Raw genomic sequence first — 20159 nt, 5'->3', positions numbered from 1 at the left:
TCAAAATCGCCAATGTTAAATTTCTTTCAACATTTTTTCTCGTGTTTTGGTCTACAGATATGAAACCGATCAAGTTTGAAGGAGACAACCAACTACAAAAATGTACCTTAGATCTCAATAAACATCTTTCTAGAACATACGAACTTCGTATAAACGGTTCTAAAACGTCAAAATACCAAAGCAAATTCGTTTTTTATCTTTTTTTTCTGTTTCTGGTCCATAGATACTAAACCATTCCAAACAATCAACTACAGTTATGTAGCAAAGATATCAGTAAACAACTTTCTGGAACGCATATCTTGTCTGCGAAACGTTCTTAAAAGTAAAAAATTGCAAAATATTTTAGAGAATATTCGAGTTTTATACTTTTTTCATCGGTTCTGGTCCATATATACCAACCCTTCAAATTCAAGAATACAAACAACTACAAAGATGTACCTTAGATCTCAATAAACAACATTCTTGAACATATAAACTTTCCATGACCGCTTTTTCAAGCTCAGGTCCGTAAATTACAAACCTTTCAAATTTGTTTGAGTTTTGAACAGTTTATTATTTCCAGGCCAGTAGAGGAATTCTGTAACTTTTATCGATTGAAAAGTTGTTAAAATTTCTTTTGTTCTTGTAACAACTACAAAACAAACAAATGAAATTGTTGTAAAATAAACAATGATTAAAGTTGTTAAAAAGTTACAGAATAGGCCTACTGTAGTGCGATTCTCTAACTCATTTTTTGAGTTATTGACAAAAATCGGTAAAATTAAAACGAACAAATTATGAATGAAAAGTTCAAACGAAAGTTGAGAACACTATTGCTATCGGTAGAACTTTACGACTGCTTTTTATTCGTCGTTATCTTATCCAAAAACATGGTTAATTACCGAAATTATAAGCATTTTAATTTTACCGACATTTGTCGGTAACAAAAAATGAGTTAGAGAATCGCACTACTGATCAGGGGAAAACGTTGACAATAATTTAATTATTTGTGAATTTCAGCTTAAAGAATTATTCCTAGAATATTTATATGTTCTAGAAAGTTGTTCATTGAAGTCTTAGGTACATTTTTGCAGTCGTCTGTCGGCCAGAATCCGAGAAAAAATTATAAAATTAGAATATTTTTCTAAAGTATTTTGCTATTTTGACCTTTATGAACGTTTCGCAGACAGCTTTTATGTACCAGAAAGTTGTTTAGTGATATATTTGCTACATAATTGTAGTTGATTGTTTTCTTCAATTTTGAACCGTTTAGTATCTATGGACCAGAAACAGACAAATTAAATCCGTCTATACCGAGTTCGTATGTTCTAGAAAGATGTTTACTGAAATCTAAGGTACATTTTTGTAGTTGGTTGTTTCCTTCAAACTTGATCGGTTTCATATCTGTAGGCCAAAACACGAGGAAAAATGTACTATATTTTCGATATCATAAGGAAACATATTTTATAGTAGTAAAAATTTGTAGATTTTTGCAGTTTCTGTAACAGATATTTTGAAAGCGGTTAAGATTTGGATATATCTCCCACATTTGATGCAACCCATGTCTGTCCACCAACTTTTAATTTTCGTTTCCACAACAAAAATATACGAACGAAAACGTCTTAGAAGCACCATGGAATGAATATTAACATTTTGAGCTGAAATTTAAATCGCGTCACGCAGGGCAAATCGTCACCTGAAATGTCCAAAGGCGTATGCAACTCAAAAATCTTAAGCTTATCGGAAATGCAAAAAACGTTATAAAAATAAAACTTTTCATCACAGATCCGAATACTCGCGAGTGAAACTCTTCTCGAATTCGAGCAAGTTGAGGGGGAAAACTAGACCCCTCCCCAACACCAAACAAAAACTTATGCCACCCCGAAATAAACTTGCCCCACAACAGCCAACAACCGTTTTTCATTTCCGCGCGAAACGAAAAAAGCTTGGGTGTAAAAATTTGTGTACCGGGACATTCTCTGGTCAATGCAGACACTTCGATTGTTTACGTTCATTTGAGGCGTGTACAACCTTGAACTAATATAAGAAATTAGTCTATCCGATGTTTATATGGTGCGGTGGTGCAGTGGTTAGCATGTTTGCTTTGTATTCTTAACGTCATGGGTTTGATTCCCAGGCCAGGCAATATCACATTTTTAAAATTACAACATTAATTTAGACGACAATTTCAACTAAGAATAGTTCTTTAAAACCTTGGGTACTTTGGAAAAATAATTCGAATAATAAAAAAAGTAAAAAGAAAAAACTAAATAAATAAAATTTTTTTTCGTCACAACCAATTTTATCGCTAAAAGTACATCTAGGAAGTCTCGAAAGCGGCATTTACAAGTAGTGTCGTGGTTCATTTCTTCCCGAACGGTGTGTCTACTTCAATTAGAATGCGAGATCGCGGATGTGTATTTCTATCGCCTGGGAGTGACTGCTTCGGGTAATGGGCGATAAAAAATGCTTGTTGGGAGAATACTAGTAAAAGACAAATATGTATGTACAGTCAACCAAAAAAATCTACATACACCCTATAAATCTCGAGTTTTAAGGGCAAGGAAACATTTTTATGAAAATCCAAGTACATAGATCTATTTCATATCCCTAATGAACAATATTACATACAACAAAAATATATTCCATAATACAAATAACGGTAAATTCTATAAACATTAAAAAATTAATAGAGAAAAAGTGTACATACACCCAATGAAATATTAAGATGACCGTAAAATTTATGGAATAAGCAATACAAATTTTACATTTTATTGCTTTATCGAATGTCTCTGGTTGTCTATGATATATTTTTGACAAAATAGGAACATATTTGTGCTTTAATTGACGTTATTTAAGGTCAGACTTCGCGTATAGCTCGTTAAGGCGGACCCTTGCAGATTTCTTTGAGTTTTTCAGTCTGATAGTTTATGAAACCCCAGGAAATACAGTGGGACTAACTATTTTGAGATCCTAGAGCACTTTGAAGTTGTTCTTTTGGATAATTTATGCTCCTGAGCTTCGCTAAATATGCGAATCCCTGAGTTTTTTTTATAAATTTTATAGTTTTCACATCATTCCAAGGGTCAAATTACAAGCAAGAACCTTGGAATTACTTTGTAATACATTTTTGGACCTTAACTCAATCAGAAATGTACAACATTATTCTCCAAACCCGCTCCTAAAGTTTCCAAAGCATCAAAATAAAAGCACCACCAAAGAGTGCATGCAATTTGTATGAAATTTACACTGTTAACTAGTATGCCCTCGTATTATGACCGTTAGGGTCACTTGAAGCGCAACAAATGTCGGATACTTTTACATTGCTGATTTAAGGCATGCTCGAGGATTGTACCAGACCTTATTACAAGGTAATTCGAAGGCTTCTGCATGTAATTTGCTCCTTGGAATGTTGTGAAATCTTTAAAATTTATAAAAAACTCAGGAATTCACATATTTATCGAAGCTCAGGAGCATATATTATCCATAAGAACAACTTCAAAGCGCTTTAGGGTCTCAAAATAATTAGTCCCACTGTATTTCCTAGGGTTTCATAAACTACCAGTCTGAAAAACTCAAAGAAATCTGCAAGGGTCCGCCTTAACGAGCTATACGCGAAGTCTGGCATTAAATAACGGCAATTAATCCACAAATATGTTCCTATTTTGTCTAAAATATATCATAGACAACCCGAGACATTCGATAAAACAATAAAATGTAAAATTTGTATTGCTTATTCCATAAATTTTACGGTAATCTTAATATTTCATTGGGTGTATGTACACTTTTTCCCTATTAATTTTTTTGTTTTTATAGAATTTACCGTTATTCGTATTATGGAATATATTTTTGTTGTATGTAATATTGTTTATTAGGGATATGAGATAAAACTATGTACTTGGATTTTCATAAAAATGATCCCTTACCCATAAAACCCGAGATTTATAGGGTGTATGTAGACTTTTTTGGTTGACTGTATATGTATGTATGTATTTATGTCTTTGTAATGCTACCTATTAGTTATCTTTACCTACGCGTTTGGTAATATCTACGTGCCATTTACCGAGGCGCGTAAATTTTGAAAGCATGTGGTAACATTGGTGATTTTCATTCATGATTTCGTAAAAACATTGCCACATATAAGTGTTTTACAATTTTTAACACATTGGCAACGATCAACCAGGCAAAATCCTTGGTGTAAGTAACACGGCCGTTTTCGACCCGGTAACGTTACCTATGGATTGAAATTATGAAATTTTGCTTACACGGGGGATATCTATGAACTCATAGATAACTACGCGTAGAAATTACGGGCATAAAAGATACATAACTAATGTGTATATCGCATTTGTTTTGTCTTTGTCTTTTTTTCTATTTATTGCACAATCGAGTTGTTGTATACGTAAGCTTTCTAACATATACATATCTCTTATTTTCTATTTTCTCTTTGTGTATTTTATTTGGAGTTTTTTCGACCTTTGAATTTTTATTTGTCAGTTAAGAAATTAATTGAGCCCGAGATTTATATATTTATTTAATAATCAATAGTTCCAATTTTCATGAATTGCATCATCAGGATGATCTATAAATAATAAATAAATAAATACAATTTTATTGCTTTTATTGTTAAAACACAAAAAAAATAGGATACTTAAAACTACAGCAGCATCACTACCATTGTCATCAGTTAAAAATATTGCACTGTTGTTTCGTTTTATATTGCGATCTCTTTATTGGTATGTTCCTTTACTTTTGAAAATGGTGAAACCGGCAAAAGTTGTAAACTGCTCCCATGTCCCGGGCCACACTAGAGTAATTTCAATGTAATTTTAACATGAAACTTTGCATTATTTGGAAAAAATTCATAATTTCGAGAAACTAGTGTACACGGTTTCATGTGTTCTGCAATTTTGCTTTGTTGCAATATTCGTATGAAACAAACGGACCGTTTTATTTTACATTTCCTTTTACTTTCATGTCAAAATTTCAGTGAAATTACTCTTAGTGTGGCCCGCGACCATGTGAATTGTATGGTGTCTGAAGTAAAGGAACGCTTTTCGAGTAAAAAGTGGTAAAGCTTGAAGATTCTTGCACGTAAAGGAACAGAGCTTATATTATTGGCTTTGCCAATTAAACCTCTGTAGCTTAAAGCGCTGTTGTCGACGTCCGTTTTGAAATTCATTCTGCGTGTTGTTGGTACGTTGAGTATATGCAGCATTTCCCCATCGTGTAACGTTTATTGTGATGGGATTCGCTCTCCAATACTCTCACTCTCTCGAAATCAGGGTGGTGACTTTTGCTTGCACAGTGGCTTACTAGGGCTGTTTTGGGTTTGTCATGTTGTTGTATTAATTTGATATCAGACTTATGAGCTGATATTGAATTTGAAAGGTTAATTAAGTCAATATTTACATTAGGCAATTTTCCTTTGTAGGTGAGAGAGGTGTTAAGAGGCAAAGGGTTATCATATGCTTCACCTCTCTCTCCATCAAACTGGCAATTGCCGCAAGGAAAAATTCCCTAATGTAAATACAGTCGGACCTCGATTATCCGTGATGGTTGGGACCGGAGGCATTACGGATAATCGATTTTCCCGGATAATGGAGGCAATGCTTTTATGCAGTTTTTGAACAAATTTTTAAGTAAAAATGACATAATATTGAACAATAATATGAAAATCTGCAATTTTTATTAAATTTGTTACGGTAATCCACCAAATTTTAGAAGGATACATAATATCATCATCATCAGATTCATCTGAATTGACTTTGTCCCATGGTTTTTGTGATACCATAAATATACAAATTGTGTAATACGGGAGAATTTCCAGTTTTCGTTTGTTTACCTTTTCTTTGCTTTATCAGATTAATTTAAAAGTGTGTTTTTACTCCCGGGAAATGAAGTTTATAACGAAAAATAGAAGAAATGGAAAAAAATCCAACATTTCTTTTCTATCACGGATAATGGAGGTTCCCGGATAATCGATTCACGGATAATCGAGGTTCAACTGTATGTACTTACAGAAAATACCAGAGATGGGAGTCCGAAATTACAAATGATGTTACCTTTATTGTTCTACCATGGCCAACGCAGTTTTTTTTTTTGGTATGCCCGTGATATGTTTAGCTATTCAAAGGGAACTGATAAAGTTGTTTGAACTAAAACTATAGTCTTCCCAACCTTACCTCCGCCGTTGTTATTCAAATGTTTAAATACAACAAAAATAAAACTACTGCAAAGTAAGAACGCGTGTATTATTTCGACCCATCTACGACATTTCAATAAATGTTACACAAATAAAGTTAAAACTTTTCAACTTTGATAATCCGTATTTTATACTTTTTCATTCTTTGAAAAGAAAAAAATGTAAACTACTTCTGATGCGAATTGTATTTATATTGGTCACTTTTATAACCGCATGATTTGTTAATCAAATTTGTTTGTTTTTAATAGAGATGTGGGCCATGCATACTTGGGTTTTACGGCCGTACAACATTTTGTCGCATTTTTATGTATTTTTATAATCATGTTTGTTACGAACGATTCGTTTGAAAAACAAAAAACTCTGGGGGGTTACTCTGTATTGCGATGCGAAAGCAAATGCGATACGAAAGTTAAATGCGTTAAGAACAATTTGGTACTCTGTATCACAAACGCTTTCGCCAAATTAACCGAAAGTATGGCAACGCTGGCTGCACAATGTAAACAATAACGAAGAATGAGAAAAAGAAATGTCAAAAAATTATAAATAAAAACATTTTAAAACAATTTTTGTTCGGTACGTGCGTTTTTAAAACTTGCTAAACGTTTATAACAAAAAGAAAATAATGCTAGGTTTACATTTACGAAATCCACTCGATTTCAAATGTCAATTCTTGCTCTGTTCCTTTACGTGCCTGAGGTTACCTTTTCTTACCATTTTTAACCTGTAAAGTGTTCCCCATGGTACAAATACACAGGTAGCCGCATCGGCAATTGTTGGCAACATAAGATGTCAAAATTTGACATAAATTCAATGCAGTTGACACATTATGTTACCATCAGCTGGCATGATAATGCTACCTGTATTATTGTACCATGGTGTTCCCTTACTTTTAATAGCATACAATTTATTTGATAGCAGTTTACCACTTTTGCCATTTTCTGCCACTGTTACCATTTTTAAAAGTAAAGGAACAGACCATCTATTGGTTAAACGTCAAATGAAATCCAATGGATTTCAGATGAGATTTCATTTGACGTTTGAGCAATGGAATTGAAATCGAGTGGATTTCGTAAATGTAAACCTAGCATAATTATGGATTCGGTGGCGGAACGGATTACAAGGAGAAAAAAATTTGTTCGTCTCAATAAAGATGCGCTTATGTACATTTAGACAACTAATGTAATGTGACAAATAAAGAAATTGGAACAAGTGTCGTTTAGAAGCACCTCTCGGATGTCTCTATACTTCCCGAGATATGGGTCTTAACTTTTTTACTTGTATTACCATTATTACTAAAAGCTATGAAATATGAGACGAAGAGTACTTTCCAATGCCGCAAATAATTAATAATTGTAATATGATTTTTTTTAATAATAGTTTATTAAATTATTATACGTCAAAATTTGACAACATTTCCCTAATAGAATAAACAATTCTGATATAAATACAAGCATTTAATTCTGCTAACTTACATGATTCGTTTCCTTTGCGTTTGATATTTTGTTAACGCAAGAACGCAAGATATTTGCGCTTATCGCACGAGTTTGACATAGGCTTTCGTATTATGGAGTGCGGTGGTACCAGATTTGCGAAAATTAGATGCGAAAGGAGATCCGAAAACGCATTAGAGAGTACCAATTACTTGATTACGCATCGCAATACAGAGTAACCCCCCATAGGTTGTAAATATTAACCATTTGACATTATAAAATAAAAAAAGTGAAGAAAGAGAATAAATAAAAAAGGATATAAAGAACATTTATGAAACAAATAATTTTAAATCGTAAGTTTCTTTAAATAGCCGGTCTTCGGTCGGGATTTTTTCCATGTTCAGGTGCAAATCTCGTGAAAGGGAACAGAATTTTCATTTAATTTAAACAAGGTAATTTTCGGAACTATGGATTCCCATATCTCGAGAAGTGTATATCGTATAAATATATAAAGAAAAGATAAGCAATTTATTTATTGTTTATTTAAAATATTTATGTGCCTATTCAAATCATTGTAATTATTATCTAGATCTTTATAATATTATAAAAAAATTAATTATCTATTTTTTTCATTTTTTCCTTTCAGCATGACTACGGATATAGCAAATATGGATAAACAAATAACAGAAAAGCTTGAGGCTTTAATGAAATACATCCCCTTTATAGATTATATTTTAGAAATCGATAAAGTAAAATATGTGAAATTTGTAGATATTAAACAATGGATTGTAAACAAAAAGAGGTAATAATTCTTATGCTTTAATTATTTTGATTTTATAAAAAAAAACATATAGATTCGAATATGACTCTCTAATTAACTCTTTAACGATTCCATAAAATAACCTTCTATACCTAAATATTTTAAGACAATATGAACAAATTTTAAGAACTGTTGTTGTTTTCCTATTTTCAGATACCCCCTAAATGATTTAAACAAAATTGAGCAATCCATTATAACACAATATAAACATCTGCTAGTTATCGATGATAAGGTAGGAAAAGCCGTTCAGTCTAACTTCTTTCAATGATTCTATACATATTTTCTCCTCTTGTTTTTAGAAAGTACCACCTGAAATAATGCAAATCTTCAGCAATAACGTTAAGACGGTATTTGTTGATCTCTGTTCAGATGATGATGAAGAAAATGTGGAAATAGAAAAAAAGTCGAAATCCAAACACTCTAAGAAAGAAAACGATCATAAATCAAAGAAAGAACATGAACATAAATCAAAGAAAGAACATGAACATAAATCAAAGAAAGAACATGAACATAAATCAAAGAAAGAACATGAACATAAATCTAAAAAAGAACATGAACATAAATCAAAGAAAGAAAAATCTTCTAAGCCAATTGAGGACAGTGATGACGATTTAGAAATTATATCTGTTTCATATCTTCCAACAACCTCCGAAGCCAAAAAAGACAAGCAGCAACAACAGACCAAAAATGAGAGCAAAGATCAATCTTTGGAACAAAATAACATTAAGGAAAATATGGATGATATCACCAAAAATCTTTTGCAGCAAATTGATGATATTTGTGATGATACAAATATTAAGATATTACCACTTGAGGGAGATAAGAAAAGAAATGAAGACAACACAACCACCAAAGAGGTTAAAGAAACATCAGAGGCGACGACCAGCCTCTTTAAAAGACGTAATCATTTTGAAAATGACAAGGAGCAGCCTAAGAGTAGCAAGGCAACTACAAACATAACCGTTGCAGACACCATAACTTTGGATGATTCCAGTGATGAAGAAATGGAAATTCCAAAAACCGTGGAAGCGGAAACTGTAGATCAATTAAGCGTCGAGGAGCCTCAGCCTGAAATCCCTGTTGCTGAGGAAAAACCATTGTTTACCAGACTTTCAGATGTTCGCAATGCTATGAAGAATAAAAATGAAGCGAATTCGCCCGAAAAAGACAATGAGCAAAACCTGAAAAAGTCGTCCAGCCCACCACCTACTCTAAGTTCTAGTCTACAAAAACTAAAAACCTCTTCCAGTCCACCACCACCTGCACAGCGGTCTACTGAAGAAGAAACAAAACAGAGCATACTTGCATCCATTAATGAAATAAACTTTAGTTCTTTGAATAATTCAAACTGCGAAGAGCTTCTAACTTGTATTATCAAAGTTAGTGAGAGCAAAAATCCAACTTTGGAAAATTTACTTTTAAAAACAATTATTAAGCGTCTAACTTCAAGCGATAAACTAGAAGTTAACAATGAAAAGAACATACCAACAGAGCCGTCAGCGACGTCATCGTCAATGCTTGGAAACAATGATGCTAAAGAGAATGGTTCAGCTCAGTCAAGCGTTATATCAGGAGATACAAATTTACCAACTACACCTGCGTTACAGTTTCAGCAACACCCACAGCCGCCAGCACCTGTGCCTGGACAATTTCCAATTTATAATCAAGCAATGCCACATCAACACCCTCCATCAATGTCACATCAACAACCTCCTCCAAACCCATATCAAGGTCCACCAATACAACATCAAATGTATGGTCAAACTTCAGCCTATGGCTATCAAAATGCATCTGCTTGTATGCCACAGTATGCCGCTCCTCCTTGTCCTCAGCGTCGTTTCAATCGCAGTGATCCACGAATAAGAAATTTTATTAATAAAATGAAGGCCTCACCTCTACTGACACCGCAGGAACGGGAAGCAGCTGACAGATTTGGGCAATTTACAATGCCTCAAATACTTAATACAGTGCCGATGATGACACCGATGACTTCCGTCCAACCAGTTCCACAAACGTATGGCCAACACCGGCAACAACTTCAACACAATCAGAGTTTATCAAGGCCACAATATTCCAAAACTCCCCCACCTCATAACCACCAAAATCAGAATTTACCCAGGCCAAATTATTCCGCATCTTCAAATCATGAAACTCAACAACCCCCATTTACTCAAAATCATGGTATACCTCGACCAAAGTATGCCAAATCACCAATACCTCAAAATCCGGGAGGTGGAAATCAATCAACAATTTCAATGGAAGAATATAAACGACGGAAAGAGAATGAAAGACTACAAAGGCTGCGAGAGGATGAGCTAAAGGAGGCGGAACAAAAACGTAAAGCTGAAGCTGAAAAGATACGTGAAGAAGAAACTAAACGTTCCTTGGAAGAGATTGATAAACGTAACAGCATCAAATCCACACAGGAAATACGTTCCATTCTATTGAGTACTCTACAGCCTAGTGAAATAGATGCTCTTAAGACTTCTTTTAAAAATGCCCAAAAAAGTAATTCCGAATCGGAGAGTGAATCGAAGTCCAGTAAACAAAATGACCACATGGAAAGGAGTAAGTCTTGTGAGAAGGAATATAACAGTAAAATTGAATCAAAAAATTATATCTGCACCGAAGAGACTTCTGACAAAAATTCCAAAGAAACGGAAGGTAAAGCCAATAAATCTCGTAGACCTTCTGAAAGTGCCAAAGAAAGAAATTCCTCAATTAGTGAGAAACCTGCCCGCCGACCATCTGAAGGTGCCTCAATTAATGAGAAACCTGCCCGTCGACCATCTGAGGGTGCCTCAATTTGTGAGAAACCTTCTAACAAATCACGCCGATTATCTGAAAGCTCCAAAGGGAAAACAATTGCTGATCTTGATGCAGAATCAATTGCTTTTGAACATCAAAGTCCTTCAACAAAATCTTCCGAAGAAGAAAATAGAAGAAAGAGCAAATCTATGAAATCAAAAGAAAGAGAAATGATGCGTATCTATAAAGAATTGCATTGCACCGTCAAGGGTTTCGATCAAATAAAAGATTATATGCCCAAAGCTATTGGTGGTAAACGACGTTCTAGTGTACATGCACGTTCCGTAATAGCTGAACAATTAAATGAAGGCGATTCCACAGCAGAAATTAGTTCATCACAAACATCCACCGAATCATTTGAATCCTCTTCAAAACGTCGTAAAACCATTGACAGCCATTTTGAACACCAGAAACGTCAATCAAGTATGCAGGCACGTAATGCAATTTCTGTACAATTAAATCAATTAGATACTCCAGAACTGATTGATGATAGCGACGAGGATAGTAGAGATGCACTACCGGAACGAAGAAAAACCACTGAAGGTGATTTCTGTATGTTTAAGGAAGAAAGAAAAAGAGAAATTAAATTACCTAACAAGGTTCCAAAAATAATACTCAAACGTTTATCCAAAGAAGAAATCGATAAATATACAATTGTTGGGAAGAAGAAGAAGGATGTTAGTGAAACGCCTAAGGCTTCAATACACGATACTAGTATACTTCAGGTACAATTAATACCTGCAACTGCAACCCGAGTACCCACATCACCAAAATCGTCATCACCCTCTACTTCTTCTACTTCCTCCTCCTGCTCAGCTGGTAACAAAAAACCCGCACTTAAAGTACTCAACAATGACTGTCAAATGTTTGAAAATAATACCACAATTTGTGTTCTCTGCAATTGCAAGCCCTGCGATTTGACTAGTCACTTTATACGTAAACATAAAACCGAGTCGTATATATCCCGTTTGTCATGGTCTCAGCTGGATGATTTACTTTTAAATACACCATTTGCCACAGAAATTCAACCCCCGCCTGGCTCCTCAATACCTCACTACTCAATCATATGCCAATTTTGTAATGTAGAATTGAATGAACCATTTTCCAAATTGTACGATCATTACTCTTCACATACCGGGGAATATGCCTATCAATGTGCCAAATGTAAGCTAAGTCGACCCTACCGGCGTTCTATTAAATTACATCAAGAGGATACGAAATTATGTCGTAATTCAAGGCTACAAGTTATGTATCGTTATAAACCCGATGCCAGAGTTATTTATCTGCATTACTGTAATATTTGTAATTTTGTCCAGCTGAACGAGGCCAACATACTCAAACATCTGAGGGAACATCATGGTCCCCGCCAAGCAATAAGTGAAAATATACAAAAATGCATTTTGGCAGCAATAAGTGATGCTCCTGACACCAATAATGGCGGCAGCGACTGTGCTATTGAGAGTTGCGATTCCCCAATACCTGCTCTACCATTACCACAAAGTGAGGTAACAACCAAAATGGAGACGAAACTCGAATTAATGGATGATAATATACCAGTGTGTAATGAGCCATGTATGGATGAGGAAGAGGCGAATTATGATGCCTCAACATGCAGCCTTGATCAACAATTGAAGAGAATGCATGAGGGTACTAAGCGACAAGCGCAAGCAGCAGCACCCACCATCGTTGCCAGTACAACAACGGGAAAACAAAAACCATCCAACATGCCTACGACAAATGAATGTAAGAGCCACACCAAATCGATGACTACCACATCATTACAGCAGCAGCCACCACCAATCATGACAACAATACATTTGGCTACCGCTCAACCTGTCGCTAATGGCTTAAAACCTTTTCTCATCAAACCAGATCCCGAAATATTGGACGATGAAGATAACAGATTAACACCACCACCAAGACAACAAACTACACCAAACTCCGCCATGCCCAATTCAATTCTGTATAGACTTTCATATCGTACCTATCCAATACATGTTAAATACTTCGGTCTGTATAAATGTCTTAGCGATGATTGCTATTTCACCACAGATTGTCCGCAAGAATTTCAACAACATTTACAAAATCACTGCCAAGAAACTCTTTGCTTAAAATGTCCCTATTGTTGTTTTTCCCTCGGACAATTATCGAATATTGAATCATTGATAGATCACACTCGGCAAGAGCACAGTCACATGGCATATCAATGTTCGGAATGTTGTTATCGCAGTTTGGATGCCTCCAATGTTTTGATACATCAAAAAGAACAGCATTCGAATGCAAATAATTTGAATGTATATAAATGCGTCGGCGTGGAACTTTTTATCAATGAAGATTGTATCAAAGATAAACTGAAAAGAACTTCGCCGAAAATTTCCTGTCTATGTAAGTATTGAAAAGATAATAAATATTTTGTCAAGCTAGTGTTTTCGAATAGGAAAACGTCCATTCAACCTGAAATCGTCCATTCAATATGGTTTTCCATAGGAAAACTTCTATTCAGCCTGGCTGAATATGGTTTTCCATAGGAAAACTTCTATTCAGCCTGGCTGAATATGGTTTTCCATAGGAAAACTTCTATTCAGCCTGGCTGAATATGGTTTTCCATAGGAAATCTTCTATTCAGCCTGGCTGAATATGGTTTTCCATAGGAAATCTTCTATTCAGCCTGGCTGAATATGGTTTTCCATAGGAAAACTTCTATTCAGCCTGGCTGAATATGGTTTTCCATAGGAAAACTTCTATTCAGCCTGGCTGAATATGGTTTTCCATAGGAAAACTTCTATTCAGCCTGGCTGAATATGGTTTTCCATAGGAAAACTTCTATTCAGCCTGGCTGAATATGGTTTTCCATAGGAAAACTTCTATTCAGCCTGGCTGAATATGGTTTTCCATAGGAAAACTTCTATTCAGCCTGGCTGAATATGGTTTTCCATAGGAAAACTTCTATTCAGCCTGGCTGAATATGGTTTTCCATAGGAAAACTTCTATTCAGCCTGGCTGAATATGGTTTTCCATTGGAAAACTTCTATTCAGCCTGGCTGAATATGGTTTTCCATAGGAAAACTTCTATTCAGCCTGGCTGAATATGGTTTTCCATAGGAAAACTTCTATTCAGCCTGGCTGAATATGGTTTTCCATAGGAAAACTTCTATTCAGCCTGGCTGAATATGGTTTTCCATAGGAAAACTTCTATTCAGCCTGGCTGAATATGGTTTTCCATAGGAAAACTTCTATTCAGCCTGGCTGAATATGGTTTTCCATAGGAAAACTTCTATTCAGCCTGGCTGAATATGGTTTTCCATAGGAAAACTTCTATTCAGCCTGGCTGAATATGGTTTTCCATAGGAAAACTTCTATTCAGCCTGGCTGAATATGGTTTTCCATAGGAAAACTTCTATTCAGCCTGGCTGAATATGGTTTTCCATAGGAAAACTTCTATTCAGCCTGGCTGAATATGGTTTTCCATAGGGAACTTGCTGTTTCTTAAATGTTTGCTCATCACCTTTGACCGCAAAATCCTAAAATTTAAGACTATTAAATTTAATGTATTGTTAGTTTTAAGCTTTTGGAGTAGTGTATGTTTTGTAGCTTTAGGAACCGCTCTTGGCCCTATGGGCTAGGTTCCCATTTATGAAAATAAATTGAAATTGAATTGAAAAAAAAAAAATGTTGAGGGATTTCCTAAATTGTCTGTAATTAGTTTTGCCAATTGTATCTGTAAAAATAATTCATTATTTCTACTATTCTCTTTCAGATTGTCCCGTCAAATCTTTCTACAATTCCAATCTGTTGAAGCAGCACATACAAAATGATCATAGATTACAACATAACTTGAAATATTATTCATGTATTTATTGTGGGCTTATAGGACATGATGAGGAAACGCTAAAGAAACACTTGGCCCTCTGGCATCCCAATGAATTTGCATTTATTTGTAATCACAATACCAAAGAGATACCCAAGGAGGTAAGTTTTTACTATTAATGATTTTGTATGAAATTGTCATCGACTAATATTTCACCCACTTTCCTTTTAACAGGATTCTGTGGACCACTTACAATTGTTACATGTAACCGAACCATTATCGTCGATTACAACGTTAATTGATTGTTCTGCTGAAAGCGACAGTGGTCAAGCTGATTTAATGGCAGATGTTAAACCGAGTGCCGAGGAGCTTTTGAAATGCCAAGAAGAAACTGTTAAAGTTCGCCTAAGGAAATTGACAGAAAAGTCGGGTGTAGCTCCAGATTGTTTGTATCGTTGCCCGGAGCAATCATGTGGTGGTTTCTTCTCCATTTACGATTTATGGTTACGTCATATGAGAACTAAACACTGCTGTTTAGAATGCAAATGTCCGCATTGTCCAGGTGGCGAGAAAGTTCTCCCGTTGGAAGAATTTAAAACACATTTTGAAGGACATCGTCGTCATACGTATTTGTGTTATCACTGCCCCCAAACATTTGCCAGCAATGAGAATGCTGCTGCCCACGCTTCGGCTGCAGAGCATGTACAAGCATTTGGTCTTATGCGTTCAGAGCGAATACGTTTTAGTTTAAGTTATTCTTATTTTATACAAATTGGTACAGAAGTTTTGAAAGATCGTACCGAATTTATACTGAATCTTTTGAATACCTTGGATGAACGTTTACGTGATCAAGAATCTAAAGATGCTATGGGTTTAAGAAATAGTTGGCCAATTCCAATGGAAAATGTGCCAAACTGGCTGGAAGATTTCCCCAATGATATTTGCCGAAAATTGAAAAAGAAGTGCTTCAATGGCCGCTGCGATTTTCGTGCCACAGAGACTGCCGATCTTTTCAAGCATGTTCGGGAAAATCACAAAATATCCGGTTCAACATTCAGTTGTCGTCAATGTGATTTTAACATTGTCAATTGTCAGCACTGGGATGATATCCTGGCCCATATACAACAACATTCCGATAGTTCATTCTTTATATGTGGAGCCTGTTCGGCTTACTTTTACAATCGTTCAAAGGTGGCGTTTCACATACGTGAAAAGCATGATGGACGTGATGTACCACTTATAAATTTGGTCAAAATCAAAAGGCAAACCTATTTCCGTTTGGCATTTGTCTTTGCCACCAAATGTCTATCGTTTAGTACAATGCGTAATTGTTTCTGCTGTGAGGAAAAGGGTATGAAAGGCGATGCCTATATTTTGCATTTGAAACGTTATCATAAATTCGCCCTGCATTATTTTTGTGAATGGTGTAATTTACCCATAGAATCTTTGCAAAAAGTGCAGGAACATTTTATTAATTTCCACACTAGAAATAGTTTGAAAATACGCTGTGAATTGGCTTCAAAATATGACTTGAAAATTGCAACGTTGAGTAATTTTGAGGTACAAATAGAGACAAATGGGGAACGGGTGTCCTGTCAACAATTACCAATCTTTATAAAACCGGAACCTGTGGACATTGCAGAAAACGACGACGATGATGATAGTGTAATAATTCTCGATGATGATGACGTCATCATTGAGAGTCATGTAAAAGATCAGGAAAAGTTGGAAAGTGTGAATAAACCAAAATTAAAATGTATTGCCATGGATAGTTTAACTGCTCCAATAAGTACAACACACACACCACCTCCATCTAGTCCAGCTGCTAATATGCCACAAACTCCGTTTCAAATTAGTAGTGTAAACTCCATAAATACACAAAATTCAAATATTCCTTTAACCACAGGTTACGGTAATACAAAACAAATGCCATCCCTTAAGCAAATGCCTCAAAATAACCCGCCTTTTAATGCAAATTATTCTCAAGTCCAGTCTAGTGTAAAAACTCCCACGACTAGTAGTTATGTGCCAATGCAACATGTCAATATTTCAAGATCTACAGCCCAGTCTAGTGTAAAAGCTCCCACGACTAGTAGCACTGTGCCAATGCAACATGTCAACATTCCAAGATCTACAGCCCAGTCTAGTGTAAAAACTCCCACGACTAGTAGCTCTGTGCCAATGCAACATGTCAACATTTCCAGATCTACAGCGGGATATGTCAATACAAATAATACGGTACAAGTTGGTCAAAAGAAGATATTATTGGGCATACCACCCAACTCCTTTAGCAATATTTCAAACATTCAAACACAACCCAATGGTTTATCAAGAAATATTCAAGTTTTAGTTGGTGGTGGTAGCTCACAGAGATCCATGCCATCGCAGCAATCACAACAACAGCTTCAATATCCCAGAAATCAATTTACAACTCAACAAACAGCAAATTCAAATCACAATATCCGGCCACAACAACAGCAACATCTTCAATATACAATGCCTTCATCTGTAAGCACAACAAATTCAAATCAATTTTCAAATAAGCAAATTCCACACAAACAGCCTTTACTAAGCACCTCAAATTCAAATCAAGTTCCTACATATTCTCCTTCGGTAAGCACAACAAATGCAAATCAATTTTCAAATATGCACCAGCCAAGTACAATGCAATCTGTTAATTTTCCTCAAGCTTCAGTAACAAAACCTCAAACTCCCACAACATATTCCCATCACATGCCTATGCCGCCATCTGCCCAGCGTTATTATTACACAAATAATCAGAATGCATATGCGAATAAAACTTATTCTGGGCCAGTTGCAAAAGTTGGTAACAACTCCTCCAATCAATATACCGCTGCACCATCATCGTTGACAGCAACAAATGTTACCCAACAAAATAATCATGTTAATTCTGTAACAACGAAACCGCAAAATCCACCTCAACTACAAAATGTTGGTCACTACAGTTCCTTTATGTAGACGCAAAAAGGGAATAGATTTGAATTTGTGCAATATCTAGGTTAACCTTTCCCGGCTAAGGGACAAGCATATATTATGCAGTATCTGAAGACTGCAAATATCCCCTGGTGGGTAAATCTGTTCAGGTTTGTGAATATTGCTTGATAATTGCTGGCATGGGATAATTTTACAAAAAACCCACTCTCTTATGGGTGAAATAGGTTTACCATTTTGAATGTTGATATCCTTCCAAATAGCAATAGCAGTGCGCACATAAATGTTGTTTACAATGTCCTGAGTCTTCAACATATGTATGTATATTATTTTAAAATGCAAGAGCAGATCCAATTTGTATACATATATGTAGATATATAGGAATACTAGGGAATAGATTTTGAATTTGCAAACGTGTAGTTACATTATCTCAAGCAAAACGTTCTTATATGTATGTGTTCTTATTAATCTCCAATGTATTAAGCCATCCCCGCTTTATTATCTTGGCGTTGAATGTACGACATCAATTTAGTCCAAGTCTGTTCTGCTTCGTGGTATATATAAATCATATGTCCAACAGAAATGAGATAGAATTTTTGATAGAGTAATGTGCATTTGTTAGGGGATTATGTATTACCTTTTTCATCATAAATGGCGTGACTTTAAATACTTTTAGTATTTTTATTGAATAATAAAAAACAATTATTTTTATTAATGCTGTTTGAGGTGATGACCACTATTTTGAGATACGGAAAGCTTCAATGGCCTCTTTTCAAACATGTTTGAGGAAAAACACAAAATATCCGTTTCATCATTCAGTTGCCGGCAATGTGATTGTAACATTATCAATTGTCAGCACTGGGATGATATCCTGGCCCATATACAACATCATTCGGATAGTTCATTCTTTATATGTGGAGCCTGTTCGGCTTACTTTTACAATCGTTCAAAGGTGCGTGAAAAACATGATGGTCGTGATGTACAATCTTATAAATTTGGTCAAAATCAAAAGGCAACCCGTTTTGGCATTTGTTTTTGCCATGTTTCTGCGGTAAAAAGTAGGGGGATTTTGTGGAACAATCTGTTAAACGAAGGATTTATAAAATAATCGTATTTTGTGTAATAAATCTTAAGAAGCTCGGTTCATTCCATTCTGCGACACAATGGTCGCTTGCATAGATTTTTTTCTTTTAACGTTCGTGTCCCACTCAATCATGTTCGGATGTAAAACAGAAGAAGAAAATAAACATATTCTCAGACCCTTATGTTTTTAAAAATTCTGTAAAAATCTCCCCCTGTCTTAAACTTTAACACAACAGAGCATTTAACTGGGTGAACTGTGAGAATAATTGTTGTAACTATTCGACTCGACGATATGACGATAAAAAGGAGGAAAATCTTATTTCTTTGATATAAAAATCAAATCGTATTGCACACATTGTCACTTTGAGAATTTTCTTGAATTTTCTCAAATTATACTGTACCAGAAAAATCATTTGTTTCCCTAGTGATCGGAGTTTTTACCTTTCATCCTGTTGAGATATGAGCATTCTGTGTTAATTGTTGTACCCTTCTCTCTTAGCCTTCCAATATGGCGATAAAAAGGACGAAGATTTTAAATCATTGACATAAAAATTGAATACATGTAGATTGATATGTCTCTCATTGGACACACCGGCTATGTTTATGAAATTATTCTGTCCTGCATGAGGCATTTTTCGGAGTAGTGTTTTCATTAGAGCTTTGATCGTTGTAATGTCATAGGTTAACGATGGATTCGTTGTGGGTCGATTTCAGCTACATCTAACGCGGAACGGTTCATATACTACGGTTACACTAGAGTTTTTTGCTTCGAGAGAATTTATTTGACGTTTGTGCTATGGAAGTGACATTTGAAATCCAAACCCACTGTGTTAATCCGGTTAAGTGTACCCGGGGTTGTTGTCTCCAGTACAACAAGTACATCCTCATTTAACTTTATAACATGATACTCTATGGAAGAATGTCGCCTGTATAAACTCAATGTATTCTTGTCTATATCATAGACTCTCAGGGCAATCATGAATATTTCCCTCGGAATTTTTCCGCACGGAAAATTAATTTAAAAAGTGAAATTCTTGAAAACTCATTATTTTAAAACGTGGAAAACTGCTGGAA

The 20159-nt window shown here is 35.2% G+C and overlaps 1 protein-coding gene across 1 annotated transcript in view; it reads left to right on the top strand.

The window, feature by feature from the left end:
- The window catches only part of LOC141399334 (uncharacterized), an 88485-nt gene extending 69236 nt beyond the window's left edge, over positions 1 to 19249 (top strand). The window contains exons 2-6 of the mRNA XM_073977845.1: positions 8261 to 8416; positions 8588 to 8666; positions 8734 to 13627; positions 15000 to 15211; positions 15285 to 19249. Of these exons, the coding sequence (XP_073833946.1) occupies positions 8262 to 8416; positions 8588 to 8666; positions 8734 to 13627; positions 15000 to 15211; positions 15285 to 18029 (8085 nt within the window). The 5' untranslated portion in view covers position 8261 and the 3' untranslated portion in view covers positions 18030 to 19249. The remainder of the gene's footprint in view (positions 1 to 8260; positions 8417 to 8587; positions 8667 to 8733; positions 13628 to 14999; positions 15212 to 15284) is intronic.
- Positions 19250 to 20159: the final 910 nt, after the last annotated feature.

This window comes from Musca autumnalis, unplaced genomic scaffold (assembly GCF_047663935.1).
Source record: "Musca autumnalis isolate F117 unplaced genomic scaffold, ASM4766393v1 scaffold_3, whole genome shotgun sequence".
Lineage (NCBI taxonomy): Eukaryota > Metazoa > Arthropoda > Insecta > Diptera > Muscidae > Musca > Musca autumnalis.
This window is presented reverse-complemented; position numbering and strand designations above follow the sequence as displayed.